Source organism: Musca domestica, unplaced genomic scaffold (assembly GCF_030504385.1).
Source record: "Musca domestica strain aabys unplaced genomic scaffold, Musca_domestica.polishedcontigs.V.1.1 6, whole genome shotgun sequence".
Taxonomy (NCBI): Eukaryota; Metazoa; Arthropoda; class Insecta; order Diptera; family Muscidae; genus Musca; species Musca domestica.
Window position 1 is genome coordinate 10,951,816 of NW_026712363.1, and position 15,124 is coordinate 10,966,939.

A 15,124-nucleotide genomic window follows, 5' to 3' on the forward strand; every position below is an offset into this window, starting at 1 on the left:
ACGTAAGGGCTACAGGAAAACGTAAGCCTATATTGACAATGTTTGCCTGTGAACCTGTGAACCTGTGAACCGAATTATATCCAATTTCGTTTTAAAATGTGGTTTAAATTCCTAAAATACCGAATATCTAGAGGTACGGTTATATTGGGGATATAAGAAAACATGGAGCTACATATACAATGTTTGGCTACAGGAGGTATAACCAGTTCTAAACTCTAAGTACCGAATTTTTAACAACTCTGTTAGAAAATGTGATTTAAATAGCATGAGTATCGGGAGATTCTGTTAAATGCGGGCTATACGAAAACGTGTGCAAAATGTTCGAAAGATCGAATAGACAGACAGATGCATCGTGGAGGGTGTAAAAATCAACTGAGTCTGACTGGGGTTTGAACCGCGAACTTTGGTGTGTAGCCAACTAGAAACTGCTGTCTCAATGTTCAGAGCAATTTAGCAGTACGGTCCTTGGAAGTCATCATCCACACCAAATATGACTGATGAACCGCGAAACGGTTCATACAGTCTCGAAAGAGAGAAAAGCCTTATTTTTGAATATTCTATTCGAAATCGGTTCAGATATAGCTATAGCTCCCATATATATTGTTCATCCGATTTGTTATTTTCGTCCTCCCAAATAGGATGGAATTTGGTACATGCTACCGAATTGAGTTTCGAAGCTAGTATGCCAAATTTGGTGAAGATCGGTTCAGATATAGCTATAGCTCTCATATATACTGTTCATCCGATTTGTTGTATTTGTTACCCACAGCCGTAATATGCACTCCGTAACAATATTTCAAATACAGCTCAGAAATATCTTTGCCAAATTTTATCGAGATCGGTTCAGATTTGGATATAGCTCCCATATATATTTTTATCTGATTTCAAACTAATTTTGCACCAAATGGGCAATACAAGTCCGAATTTAAAAGATACAAATGCTTCGGCATATTTAGTCCTTTAAACTTTAAATTACAATTATATTCATAGCGTGTATGATTAAATTCTCCCATAAAATCTTTTAATTGTTATGTGGAGCTCTACAAAATTAGCAAAGTGGTGTAGGGTATCATAAAGTCGGCCCCGCCCGACTTTAAGACTTTCTTTACTGTTTTTTTAGGCATTTGAAGTATGTGTGGTAGGATTTGGTATTATGTGAACGAATTAAGCTAAAATTTTCAAATAAGAATTAAATTTGGGAATTTGGGTTGATATGACGATGTGGTTATGGAAATTTGTAGTAAATATAAAAATTTTAAACACTCATACTAAATTTGGTACAAATTGGCTTGCGGTGAATGGATATTGCTTGAAATGTGAAATTTGGTATTAGGGTCACTGCAAAAATGTCAAAATCCTTTATTTTTACATTTTTTTTTAAATTTTATTGAATGAAAGCAAAAAATGTAGGAAACAGCATCAAATTTTAGAATAAGTTTAGATTAATTCGAAGTGGTCACCTTTGGCACGAATTATGGCCTTCAAATGGCCAATGAAACCGTCACACGCTGCCCGAATGTTGCGGTATTTTGGTCCATTTCCGGCGAAGAGCTTGCTTGAGGCGATCGACATCTTGGTATTTTTTAGTGTCAACCTTACTTTCCAAAATACTCCAGCACAATAGTCCAACAGATTGGTTTCCGGAGATTTTGGTGGCCATTGTGCTTTGGAAATTAAGCGAGGAACCTCATTTTGTAACCTTTATTGTGTGGCGAGTGCTGAGTGCGATGGTGCTGAGTCCTATTGGAATGGAGTCCTGTTGAAATGTTTGCGTGCCCAAGACTTTAATACACCCTCCAGAATATTTTCGCGATAATATTCGGCTTTTATTCTGATTCCACAATTGATTAATACGAGCGGAGAGCGGCCATCGGCTGTTATGACGGCTCACACCATCACATGGCCGGCGCTTGAGTTCTGGTGGCCAACCGAAGGTGCACATTTTCAGCTGACCTCTTTGGCAAGTAAACACGATTATTTTGTTTGTTTACAAACTGCTGAACATCGAATGTGTTGTTATCGGAGAAAACCAAATTCGGCAGTTCACCACTTTCGGCCAAGCAAAGCAACACTTTAGCTCTTTTGAGTCTATTTTCGTTCTGTTGCGGTGTAAGTTTTTGCACTTTTTGGAATTATAATGGATTTATCCCGAGCTCATTTTTCAATATTTGCCGAATGGAATATTGCGATATGTTCAGCTCACGAGCCATTTTCGGCCACCGCGACGCGGGTTTCGATCTAGTCGCTTCTTAACTTTTCGAACCATTTTTGCTGATGTTGCTGTTTTCTTCCAATATCACTGTAAGGAGCGATGGTACGAGACACAAAAGATTTATTCACATTGAAGTGCTGGAGTGCTTTAATGATAGCCACATGTTTTGATGATTTTAAAAATAAGGGTTTCAGGTTCCTTCAAAATGGTGGAGGGTATTAGAAATTCGGACCGGCCGAACTTATCAGCTTTATTACTCGACACTTCTTGTACCCTTTAAGGTGTTGCTCCCATTAATAAAGCAACAACAAAAAACAAAAGTATTTATTAGATCACCAATATATATTAAATTTTTAGATTAATGGGCCAACAAACAATCAACAGAACCCAAAAGCACTGATTTAATTAACAATTAAAATTATCAATCAGTAAATGATGCATGAGCTTCACGATAGCGATGGGAAACTTAAAAAAAGTCCCCTTCATACAAGAGATAACGATTGATTTGAAACCATTGTACTACCAGTGTCAGTTTAAGTCTTGCCTCTGAAGTGAAATAAAATGAAAATAATTCTAGCGTGCTTTCTTATATTTTTACTGCAATTTTCAAATTGCGTAGATTTTCAAAAGAACAACTATGTACATATATAATTTGAATATTTTTGAATACAGCTTTTAATCTGCTAACGTTTGTATTGTATTTTCTTTAGGATTTAACCGACAACGAGGATCATGTATTTGTGGTGAAATTATTATTTGAAAAACTTACTGAACTATTAAATAAAACGACAAAATTGGATGAAAGTTTGACTGCGTTAAATCAAAGGTATTTCATAGATGTAAATCATTAATTAAATAATCAAAATTCATTTTTACAGGGTAGCTACAATAGAGGGAAATCTAAATTCGCTTACGGGAAGGTAAATAATTGCATAGACATATGACCGATTTTCAGTGTCACATACAAACTACCAGCCTCTGCTCTATTTTTAAAATTTTATTTAAAAAAATGTGCCCAATTCTTATGCAAGGTGAGATGAAAAAACTGCAACTAACTTCAGACTGCTGTCATTTCTAAGTCACACGTCCGATAGCTGTTAAAATTATTCCAGTGACAGCAAAAAAGTTATTATTGATGGAATTCAAGGGTGATAGTGTGATTTCTTTATATTTGGCTGGAAACCCACAAGTGACTATTGTTAGATCACTCCAGCGTTTAAATGTGAATAAATCTTTTGTGTCTGGTACCATCGCTCGTTACCGTGATACTGGTAGCGTAGCCCAACGTCAAGGAAGTGAACGGAAGAAAACAGCAACATCAGCAGAAATGGTTCGAAAAGTAAAGAAGCGACTTGATCCAAGCCCGCGTCACAGTGGCCGAAAAATGGCTCGTGAGCTGAACATGTCACAACATTCCATTCGGTAAATATTGAAAAATGAACTCGGGATAAAGCTATTGAAAGTTTAACAAGTAAAAAAGCTTTAAGTTCGACCAGGCCGAAGTTTGAATACACCCCACCACTTGGAACAAATTTCGCAATTCCCAAAAATTCTGTTAAAATCTTAAAAATAATGCTTTAGTTGTTATATTAGGGTCTATACGACGACATGGACCTGCATATGTAACATTTGCCATAAGCCATTACAATATTCAAATGCCAAACTTAAAAAATCGGTAACAATGTAGTTAAAATCATCAAAATACCGAATATCGGGAGGTACCGTTATATGGAGGCTATATCCAAACGTGGACCTACATGGACCATTTTCAGTTCCAAAAGTCCTGCAGACATAACATACAATCGAGTAAAATTTTATCAATTTACTTCAATTCGTTCGGAAGCTAGATTGATTTCCACAGATGGACGGACATCGCTAAATCTACATAGAATTTTATGCTGATCAAAAATATATATACTTTGTGGGGTATAAAATGTATATTTCGAGGTGTTACGAATGGAATGGCAAACTTAATATACTTTCTATATTATGGTGGAGGGTATAAAAAGTACAAGAACTTACACCGCAACAGAAAGAAAATGGACTCAATAGAGCTAAAGAGTTGCTTCGCTTGGCCGAAAGTGGTGAACTGCAGAATTTGGTTTTCTCCGATGATAAAACATTCGTCGTCCAGCAATTTGTAAATAAACAAAATGATCGTGTTTACTTGCCACAGAGGTCAGCTGAAAATGTGCACCTTTGGTTGGCCACCAGAACTCAAGCGCCGGCCATTGTAATGGTGTGAGCACCCATAACAGCCAATGGTCGCTATCCGTTCATATTAATCGCTCGTACGTGGCATCAGAATAAATGCCGAATATTATCGCGAAAATATCATTGAGGGTGTATTAAAGCCTTGGGAAAGCAAACATTTTGGCCGCAGACTTTGGACCTCAGCACCATCGCACTCAAAGTGTCGATCACCTCAAGCAAGCGCTTCGCCGGGAATGGGCCAAAATACCGCAGAGCAACATTCGGGCAGCGTGTGACGGTTTCATTGGCCGTTTGAAGGCCATAATTCGTGCCAAAGGTGACTAATTCCAACAAATCAAAATTTATTCTAAAATTTGATGCTATTTCCGACATTTTTTGCTTTCATTTAATAACATTTTAAAAAATGTAAAAATTATGGCATTTGACTTTGCTCAAGTTGGTTTATCTCACCCTGTATACCACGTAAGAAAGTGTTTATATTTTTAATGCAAGATATACGTATGTTCTGAATACTTTTATACTATCATCATTCTTTTTAAGCCTTTACTACTTATTTGAAAGGAAAATAGTCTGTGTGGTATTTTTAGTCTGTAGCCTGTAAAAAACTGTTTCTAATGATTTTCTAATTTCATTTACATAAATATGTCAACAGAATCAATGGAGGAGATGGACGTATTAATGTCCTGAACTCTAGGTAAGTATTTTATTGGGAGATAAAAATATATTTTCAAGTGAATTTATTACTTTATTTATTACTCCTCACAGATTTCAAGATTTTGACAATCGTATAAACTCTATTAATTCGAGGTAGATATTTATAATATTAACATATGGATGTTTGTAACCGATTTTATTTGTTACAGACTTGGCTCTTTGGATGGCCAGTTAAAGGCTAATAAAATAGATTTGATTCAAAGGTAAGCTATTTTTATGCAAACAAATTATGAACATTAATGAAAAATGTATTTTATATAATAACAGAATGGACGGCCTCGAGCGAAGAGCAATTATTCCGGATAGCGGTTTAAATTAGCGATTACAATAATTGTCTCTTTATAAAATGTAAATATAAATACAGATATATATATATATATACATAAATTATGTGTTTTTCTAGACTTCTCTATGACTCCTTTAAATTTTCAAATGGATCTAAGTCAAACCCCCAACCGTAGAATTTAGAGATATGGCGTGATGAATTTTTCAATTTTTAAACTATAAAGCATTAGTCAAGCATTAACCTATAAGCAAGACCAAATGTCGAGCGGGCTCAATTATAATACCCTACACCACTATACGCATTTATTGAAGCAACCCGCTACAAATTAACGTTTATATTCAGAGTCTATGTGAAGTAGATCATAGCAACATGGACAAGGAAGCGAGATAAACATATAGTTACTTTTGCGGAACTTATAGAATCACTTTCTGAGTCGATTTATGCATGTCAGAGCGTCTGTCCGTCCGTCCATCTATTCTTGTGAAAAAAATGCAGGTCGAATTTATTATCCGATTAAGATGAAATTAGGTGAGAAATGGTTCAAATTTAGATATAGCTCCCATATATATCTTCAACCGATTTCATGTTAATTGTGCAGCAAATGCCAATACCAGTCCAAATGAATTTTAGCACATCCGACCGAATTCAGTAAATTTGGTGAATCGGTTCAGATATAGCTGCAGCTTCCATATAGCTATAGCTCCCATCTATATGTTTCATCCGATTTGGTGTTAAAGTCCCTCACATGCGTAATATACACTCCAAAACAATGATATTTGATACCGGACACCAGATACAACTCGAAAATACCTCTGCCCAATTATATCGATTGGTTCAGATCAGATCTTCATCCGAGTTCACCACTATTGTCCACTATTTATGTAATATCAGCCCAAATTGGATAGATTTTTATACCCTACAACACTATGTGTTGGGGGTATTATAAGTTTGATTGGGCCAAAAATTATGTAACACCTCGAAATATTGGTTTCCCATATAGGAAAGTATATATGGATCTTCCATGTTAATTTGTAATCACTCTACAGGTCGCAATTATGGCCCGATCCTTACGAAATTTTGCACGAAGGTGGGGTTAGGGTCAGAATAGAAGCCTATTTCTTTTGGAGATGATACCCAAATGTTTAGGGGTTAAAATGGACCAAATACTAAAAAAATGTCGGATTTTGCAGTAGCTATACAGGTCGGATTTATAGACCAATCGACGTGGAATTTCGCATGTAGCTAGAGTTTAGGGCGGGGAAGAAGCCTACCAATTTGGGTGGTCATCGGATAATATTTAGTGGTTAAAATAGACCATGTCTTTTGTGTTGAAAAAATTCAAAAATTTTCATTAAACCGCGAATATTTTAAATCCCGGCGAAATCACAAGGTCATGACAAGGTTACTTCTGACCTTTACATTGATGTTAACATCTAACAAATCGGATATAGCAAAATATGTGCGATATATATGTCTATCAAAGGAGATATGCTTGAAAGATCTCTTATATGTCGAGAACGGCTGAACTGATTTCGACAGTTCTCATTAATTCAGAATGGCCTCTTGGCAAGAAAGAAAAAACGTCTAAAAAATCGCATAAAAATATCTCTCAAAAGATGAAAATATTGATTTTGTAATGTTTTCTCATATTTTTTCAATTTTATCATATTTTTGGCATATTTTCATTTTGAATTAAACATTTGATAATATTTCTACATCTAACAAAACTAAGTAGATAGGATATCAGGATATCATATACAGATCGCATTTATGGCCCGATCCTTACGAAATTTTGCATGGGGATAAGATGAGGGTCAGAATAGATGCCTACTCTTTTTATAGATGATCGCTATATATTTAGGGGTTGAAATGGACCAAAAAACTGCCAAATTTTCAGCGGGTCGTAATTATCGCCCGATCCTCACGCACGTTTGAATGGGGGTTACCGCACATTGCAAAAGCCAAGCAGTTTCGGATGGCCATCGTAAAATATTCAATGTGTGAAATAGTTTGCCAACTTTTGTAGATAAATACGAAAATCTCCATTCCAGCGACATCTACCAATAAATTGGAAATGAGTAAATTCGTTTAAGTTGCTATTATCCGAAACTTAGAGAACGAAACATGATGGTTTTCTTTTATTATTTGTCACAATATCTTGTGGAGTTCATTCGAGTATAAACTGTATGGTTTATTATAGTGTTGTAGGGTATTCAACGGTCGGCCCCGCTCGACTGTAGCCTTTGCTTACTTGTTTCATATTACATCGATTTTTTCCAATTGGTGAACTCGGTCCGGTATATCTATTGCTCAAACAAATATTTTTTAATAAAATTCTTATCGAAGTCATATCATGCACCATACAGCAATGTTATTTGGTACTAGGGGTACAAAAGCCTCAGTCAAATTTGTTGAAAATCAATTCAGAGTTGGATATGGCTTCCAAATGGTAAGTAGTCATGATACGTATTCAAATAAGGTTCATAGTTGGTATGATCTATTTCACATACATTTTATTGTTAAGGGAGTTCTACTAATTACACATAGTGGTAAGGGTATCATACAGTCGGCCCACCTGACTTTTGACCTTTCCTTACTGGTTTAAATGTGTATTATGGCTTTAGAGCATTTATAATTTGAATTACGAGCGATCTCACTAATCTATGTGAGCTATATCCAACTCTGAATCGATTTCCACCAAATTTGAAGGAGGCATTTGATTCTCTTGTACAAAGCAACACTGCTATAGAGTGCATGATATGGCTTCGAGAAGGATAATATTAAGAAGTTCGGCCGGGCTTAACTTTACATACTATTAGGTAAAGACCACATTTTTAAATAATAGTATTTGAATAGATGAATAAAAGTATATCTAAGATCGGCCCATAACAAAATATGAACCTACAGAGACAAATTTATACTGCAAGGATTGTTATCTATTGAGAGTCTTAAGTACCACATTTAAAATAATTCCGTGGAAAAATCTGGCTAGAATCATCAAAATACAGAATATCAGTGGGTGGACAATGCTCTGCCACCAGCTGTAGAACCCATTATGAACAACAATTGTCAAATTTTACACATATCAAACAGAAAATGTGTCTTAAATCTTCAAAAACACAGAATATCCGAAGGTACCGTTATATGGGGGCTATAGGAAAACATGTACCTGCACCTAAAAGTTTATGCTTTCCATTATGGGAGGTTTACAAACATATATCGGAACCTACACTGAAAGAAAAATGCTTCGTTGTATCAATGAACCGGTTTCGTTGATTTTTTTTCATTGATGCATAAATAAATTTTTTTGTTCATGCAATGAAAAAATACGTTGCTTTTAAATTCAATGATTATTGGTTTTATTAATGTTACGAAACTACTTATTTTTACAAAATTCAGTAAAAATGTGAATATAGAAGCGCTGTCTTATACAAACAAATATGCAACCAAAGTATTTACAATTAGTGGGAAAGTTGTGATAATTGTTATATTTAAATTTGTGCTCCAATTTAATGAAGCAGTTTCACGAAATGGATGAAACATTACGTTATGGAGTTCGTTCTTAGATCAAACAAATGATACGTAGAAAAATTCATATCAATTAGACAATAAAGGCCATCTGCATTTTGTTCATAAAAATACATGGGCAGACGGTCAGACTTGCTGACATGCATAAACCAACTCGGAACGTGATTTTATAAAGATCATCCAAAAAAGTAGGGTTTATCTCGCGTATTTCTATCTATTACAAACAAATGCACAACGACAAATTACCCACTACCACAGTGTGGTGTAGATATTAAGAAGTAAAAGGTCGGCCGGGCCGAGCCGAAAATGGTGGTTCAAAATCATTTAGGATAGGATTTCATTTATGGTATGAAGCTTTTTCTTTCAGTGTAGTTTCACCAAATCGAAAAATTCGGTTGAATGTGTCAAAATCCCCTCCATTTGGTCTGATATTAATCATTTAATGCACAATAACCGTAACATCGTGTAAAGATATATATGTGAGATATACCCAAATCTGAACCGATCCGAAAACCTATTTCTGAGCTGTATTTGATATCTGGTACCACTTGTCGTTGTTGTTCTCCCAATTGCTATATTTTCCAACAACATACAACATACAAAAAATAAATTGTTCAATTGCCAATGTTGAAATTTTTCAACTTTGAAGTTTCGTACGTTCGACGTGTTTGGGTGACATTCATATAAATATGTACTTGTGTTTTTTACTTGTGTGGTGAAAAACTTCGACTAAGTACGTCGAATTTTAGCTAACGCTGTCAAAGAAAATCATTTTAAAATTATCAAAATTCCGTATATTACTAGGTGCCTTTATATGGGGCTCGCGGACGTACATAGAAATGCATTTCAAAACCATTTTGGAGTTGGGCGGGCGCAAAACTATGAAAATCACTGAAAAATATATATTTCGGAGGGAACGTCCGTTCCTATGGTACTACATTTAAACGCGAACCCATATCGACAATATTCTGCTTTCTCATTACGAGCTATTCTTATACACTGAAATGTTGCTGAAAAATGTATCTTTTAACATCAATATACGGGATATTTAAAGATATCGTTATATTGGATCTACTCGAAAACATGGACCGACCACAACTATAATTTGTAAAATTTTTAACTATTTTCATAGAGATTGTCACGGATTCTGATGTGGTCGCATACAGAGTCAAGTATTTATTTATTTATTTTATGAGTTCATGAACTCAATTTATTTATCAAGTAAAGTGGATTTTGAGTTCACACATGCTGCCCTTGGGAAATTTCACTGAGGTAACTTATAGGATAATATTAGTTGTGTTCCAGTACTTTTTTAGTAGTAACACTAGCAGAAGAGAGAACAGTACGAAATGTCATTCTCATTTAGGTGTGCTCAAAATATAAGGGAACGGAAAATTAGTAGAAATGCGATAAAATGTCAACATTCAAAATTCCAAAAGAAAACAGTCTAAATCGGACTGGTGAAACCTTACTGAAATGGACGCCAAAGTTTAAAAAAATTAGTATTGAAAATAAGTTAAAATTAATAACTATTTTTGAATGCTGTTTATTTAGAAATTTGTTTTTTAGGAGTTTTCTCAAATCCCCACCCCGGAGAAAATGACATGTTTGTTAATGTTAAGTCTGCTAGAAGACTTAATGCCACAAGTTGGGAAGACAGCCAACCTAAACCAGTAAAGAAAGCCTTAAAATCGGGCGGGGCCGACTTTATGATACCCTACACCACTTTGCTAATTTAGTAGAGCTCCACATAACAATTAAAAGTTTTTATGGGAGAATTCAATCATACACGCTATGATTATAATTATAATTTAAAGTTCAAAGGACTAAATATGCCGAAGCATTTGTATCTTTTAAATTCGGAATTGTATTGCCCATTTGGTGCACAATTAATTTGAAATCGGATAAAGATATATATGGGAGCTATATCCAAATCTGAACCGATCTCGATAAAATTTGGCAAAGATTTTTCTGAGCTGTATTTGATATATTTCCCTGAATATCGTTGTTACGGAGTGCATATTACGGTTGTGGGTAACAAATATAACAAATCGGACGAATAATATATATGGAAGCTATAGATATATCTGAACCGATCTTCACCAAATTTGACATACTAGCTTCTAGACTCAATTCGGTCGTAAGTGCCAAATTCCATCCGATTTGGAAAAAAATTTGACGTTTGGTGCACAATAAAAGGTAAATCGGACGAAGTTATATATGGGAGCTATATCCAAATCTGAACCGATCTCAATAAAATTTGGCAAAGGTATTTCTGAGCTGTATTTGATATATTTCCCCAAATATTGTTGTTGCAGAGTGCATATTACGGCGGCGGTGGACAAAAATAACAAATCGGATGAACAATATATATGGGAGCTATAGCTATATCTGAACCGATTTCGATCAAATTTGGCGTACATATTTTCAGGCATAATTTGGGTCTATGTGCAAAATTCCATACAATTCGGGCTGATATTACACGTTTGGTGCACAATAAAAGGCAAATCGGACGACGATATATATGGGAGCTATATCTAAATTTTGACCGATTATCTCCAATTTCAATAGGGTTCGTCCTTGGGCCAAACAAATGATCTGTGCAAAATTTCATCTGGATCGGGCAATAAATGCGACCTGTATTTTGTCTACAAAAATACATGGACAGACGGACGGACAGACGGACGGACGGACATGCATAAATCGACTCAGAATGTGATTCTATGCAGATTATCAAAAGGAACTATGGGTCTATCTCGTTTCCTTCTGCCTGTTACAAACAAATGCACAAAGACATAATACCCTGACCACCTTGTGGTGTAGGGTATAAAAATAAAAAGAAAATGTTCGCAGTAATAAGCGAACATCTTTGATTTTAAGCTTAATTTTTCAATTTACCTAATTTTGCACTGTTTTCCAATACGTTTTCTTCGTCTGATTCCTCATTCAGGCAGTCTTCTTCACTACTGGAATCATCCAAAAGTGAATACATCAGTTGCTCCATATTTTCTCCTTTTGTTTTTTGCACGACAAATATTGGTTTTACTTTAGTTTTTAAGTTTATCTCTTTTCTTTACATTTGTTGTGACGCGCGAATATTGAAATGTATCAATACATTTTTCAACCTTGTTAGCCCTACCAACTAAATGTCAAATTTACAATTTGCACATTTCTGCTCGGCCAAATTCATGTAGCTAAAACAAGCAGAAATGTGCACCACTCAGCGCCATTTTCTTCTCGAGAGAGCTGCAAGTTTTGCTAGTTTTTGGAGTACGGGAACGCGTTGTAGCAGAATTAGTACTAATTTGTAGGTTCTGGAACACAACTATTAATTTATATATCCATATTATATGCGGCAAGATAATCAAGAAACAAAACAAATATATCCTGAACTTTTTTCACCGAATGATATGCAAAATGTTGTATCAAGCCTAACTTGGATCAATATTTTTTGACATTGTCACCCAAAAAGGTCAAACATCATCCGGAAATAAGTCATACTTCATAAGAAAGCAATTGTCAAAAAACATACTTCTTTCTTTCAAAAATGACCTCATATATGGACTTTTCTTTGACTTTTGAAACAACTTGAACAATTTGTTTAAGATTTATTTAGTGTTTCGTGTTTCCTAAGAAGTACACATTTGCTGAGAAAACAAACAACAACGTCAACATGCCACAAAAGGAAACTTTTTTCCATTCATGTTTGGGGAAAACTTGTATTCTTTTTTCCTCAAATTCTTTTGAAACTTCTTCCTGTTCATGGACTTCCAAAACATCAATGAAATGGTGAAAAATCAAAGAAAAAAAACAACGACTAATGACATATCTGGTGAAATGACATAATGAGGAACAGGGAACAGATATTGTCTCTTCGATGTGCGGGAGGTTGTATGAATGACTAAAACAGAGACATTCCCGTTATCTGTTCATGTTATTCTATTTACAAATATTACGTTTGTGCTTGTGTTCAATTTCCATTCTTTCTTAGAATCTCTCCCCTTATATCTTTGGCGTCAACTCTGTAGTGTTCGCCCCATAGTTTCTCCGAACTTCTCCCATTGAGCTTTGCGAAAAAAGACATTCAAATTTATGTCGTTTACAAACTGAAAATGACAGTTTGAAAAACATGAAATTAATGTCAATAACTTGCCATAAATACAACAATAATATACATTTGCACTACATCCGATACGCTTCTGCCGAACATACTATAAAATAAGTAGTTTTCAATAATGGATGGCGGTTTAAAAAGGACGGGAACACGAACGCCTGCGTTACAAATTGGAATAAGATCAAATAAAAAGGGATTTAAGTTTGGCCGGGCTGAACTTCTAATACGTGGAGGGTATTAGAAGTTCAGTTCAGATAAAGAAAACAAAAGTATCTGGATTCAAAAGTGGTCCACTTTCAACTACAAACTCCAAAACCATACCAACCGAGAGCCTATATAGTCAATTTTATACTACAAAGAATGTGATCTATTGCGAGTCTTAAATACAACATTTGAATAATTTCCTGTGTAAATGTGACTAGGATTATCAAAATACCGAATATCAGTCTATATATCTATGGAAATCTTTGACCAACATGGACAATGTGTTGACACCGGTAATAGAAGCTATTATAAAGTACAAATACAAACTGTCACAGAAATCTCTTAGAAAATCATTAAAATGCCGTATATCCGAAGGTACAGTTATATGTGCGCTATAGGAAAACGTAGACCTAGATATGCACTATTCTGCTACTGGAGCTAGAACCCGATTTTACAAAAAACAATTTTTAGACAATACGTAAAAAATGTGCGTAAAAGTATCAAAATATTGAATACCGTCCATCTCTCCGTCAATTCGTCTATCCGTCTGTGGAAATCACACTAGCTTCCGAACGAAATGAAGTATGTTGATAAAATGTTACTCAAATGTGTATTATGTCTGCAGGGCATTTGGTATTGAAAATGGGTGATGTAGGTCCCCGTTTTTGTATATCCCCTATATTCGGTATTTTGGTGATTTTAGCGACATTATTCACCGGTAATTCAAATTTGGTAATGTTCGAAATGCAGACTGTCTATGACAGGAGATTGTCTGTGCAGATCCAAGGCGGACAGACGGACATCGTTAAACCGACTTTCGTCCGTCAGCTGTTAAAATCTTTCCAGTGATAGCTCATTATATTGTTTATAAGCGTACAAAAGCATTTTGGTGAGAATTGTCCAGAAAAAAGTTATTCGTGATAGTGTGATTTCTTTATATTTGGCTGGAAAACCACAAGTGACTATCGTTAGAGCACTCCAGCATTCAAATGTAAATAAATCGTTTGTGTCTCGTACCATCACTCGCTACCGTGATACTGGTAGCGTAGCCCGACGTCAAGGAAATGGACGGAAGAAAACAGCAACATCAGCAAAAATGGTTCGAAAAGTAAAGAAGCGACGGCCGAAAAATGGCTCGTGAGCTGAACATATCGCAATAATCCAGTCGGCAAATATTGAAAAATGAGGTCGGGGTAAAGCCATTGAAATTCAAAAAAGGGCAAGAATTTACACCGCAACAGAAAGAAAATAGACTCAAACGAGCTAAAGAGTTGCTTCGCTTGGCCGAAGTTGGTGAACTGCCGAATTTGGTTTTCTACTATGAAATAACATTCGTTGTCCAGCAATTTGTAAATAAACAAAATGATCGTGTTTACTTGCTAAAGAGATCAACTGAAAATGTGCACCTTCGGTTGGCCACCAGAACTCAAGCTCGTGGCATCAAAATAAATGCCGAATATTATCGCGAAAATATTCTGGAGGGCGTATTAAAGGCTTGGGCAGGCAAACATTTTAACCGCAGACCTTGGACATTCCAACAGGGCTCAGAACCATCGCACTCAACTCGCGCCACCCAAGAATGGTTACAAAATTAGGTTCCTCGCTTCATTTCCAGCCACCAAAATCTCCGTATACCAATCCGTTGGACTATTGTGTCTGGAGAATTTTGGAAAGCAAGGTTGGCACTAAAAAATATCAAAGTGTCGATCACTCAAGCAAGCGCTTCACCGGGAATGCACAAAAATACCGCAGAGAAACATTCGGTCAGCCAAAGGTGACCAATTCAAACAAATCTAAATTAAAAAAAATTAAATTAAAAATTAAAATTTTGGCGTTTGATTTTGTTGCAGTT

The 15,124-nt window shown here is 35.5% G+C and overlaps 1 protein-coding gene across 2 annotated transcripts; it reads left to right on the forward strand.

Annotated features, from left to right (window-relative positions):
- Positions 1–2,661: 2,661 nt before the first annotated feature.
- LOC105261563 (uncharacterized) lies at positions 2,662–5,566 on the forward strand. 2 transcript variants are annotated; one of them, XM_059129087.1, is made up of 8 exons: positions 2,662–2,851; positions 2,923–3,038; positions 3,091–3,132; positions 5,079–5,120; positions 5,192–5,233; positions 5,290–5,343; positions 5,408–5,488; positions 5,544–5,566. In XM_059129087.1, exons 1-7 carry the CDS (start codon positions 2,774–2,776, stop codon positions 5,457–5,459), a joined length of 426 nt encoding a protein of 141 aa, XP_058985070.1. In that variant the 5' UTR covers positions 2,662–2,773; the 3' UTR covers positions 5,460–5,488; positions 5,544–5,566. The 2 variants fall into 2 exon arrangements, with proteins under 2 accessions (XP_058985070.1, XP_011290938.1); XM_011292636.3 differs by lacking the exon at positions 5,544–5,566 and having other exon boundaries at positions 5,408–5,517.
- Positions 5,567–15,124: the final 9,558 nt, after the last annotated feature.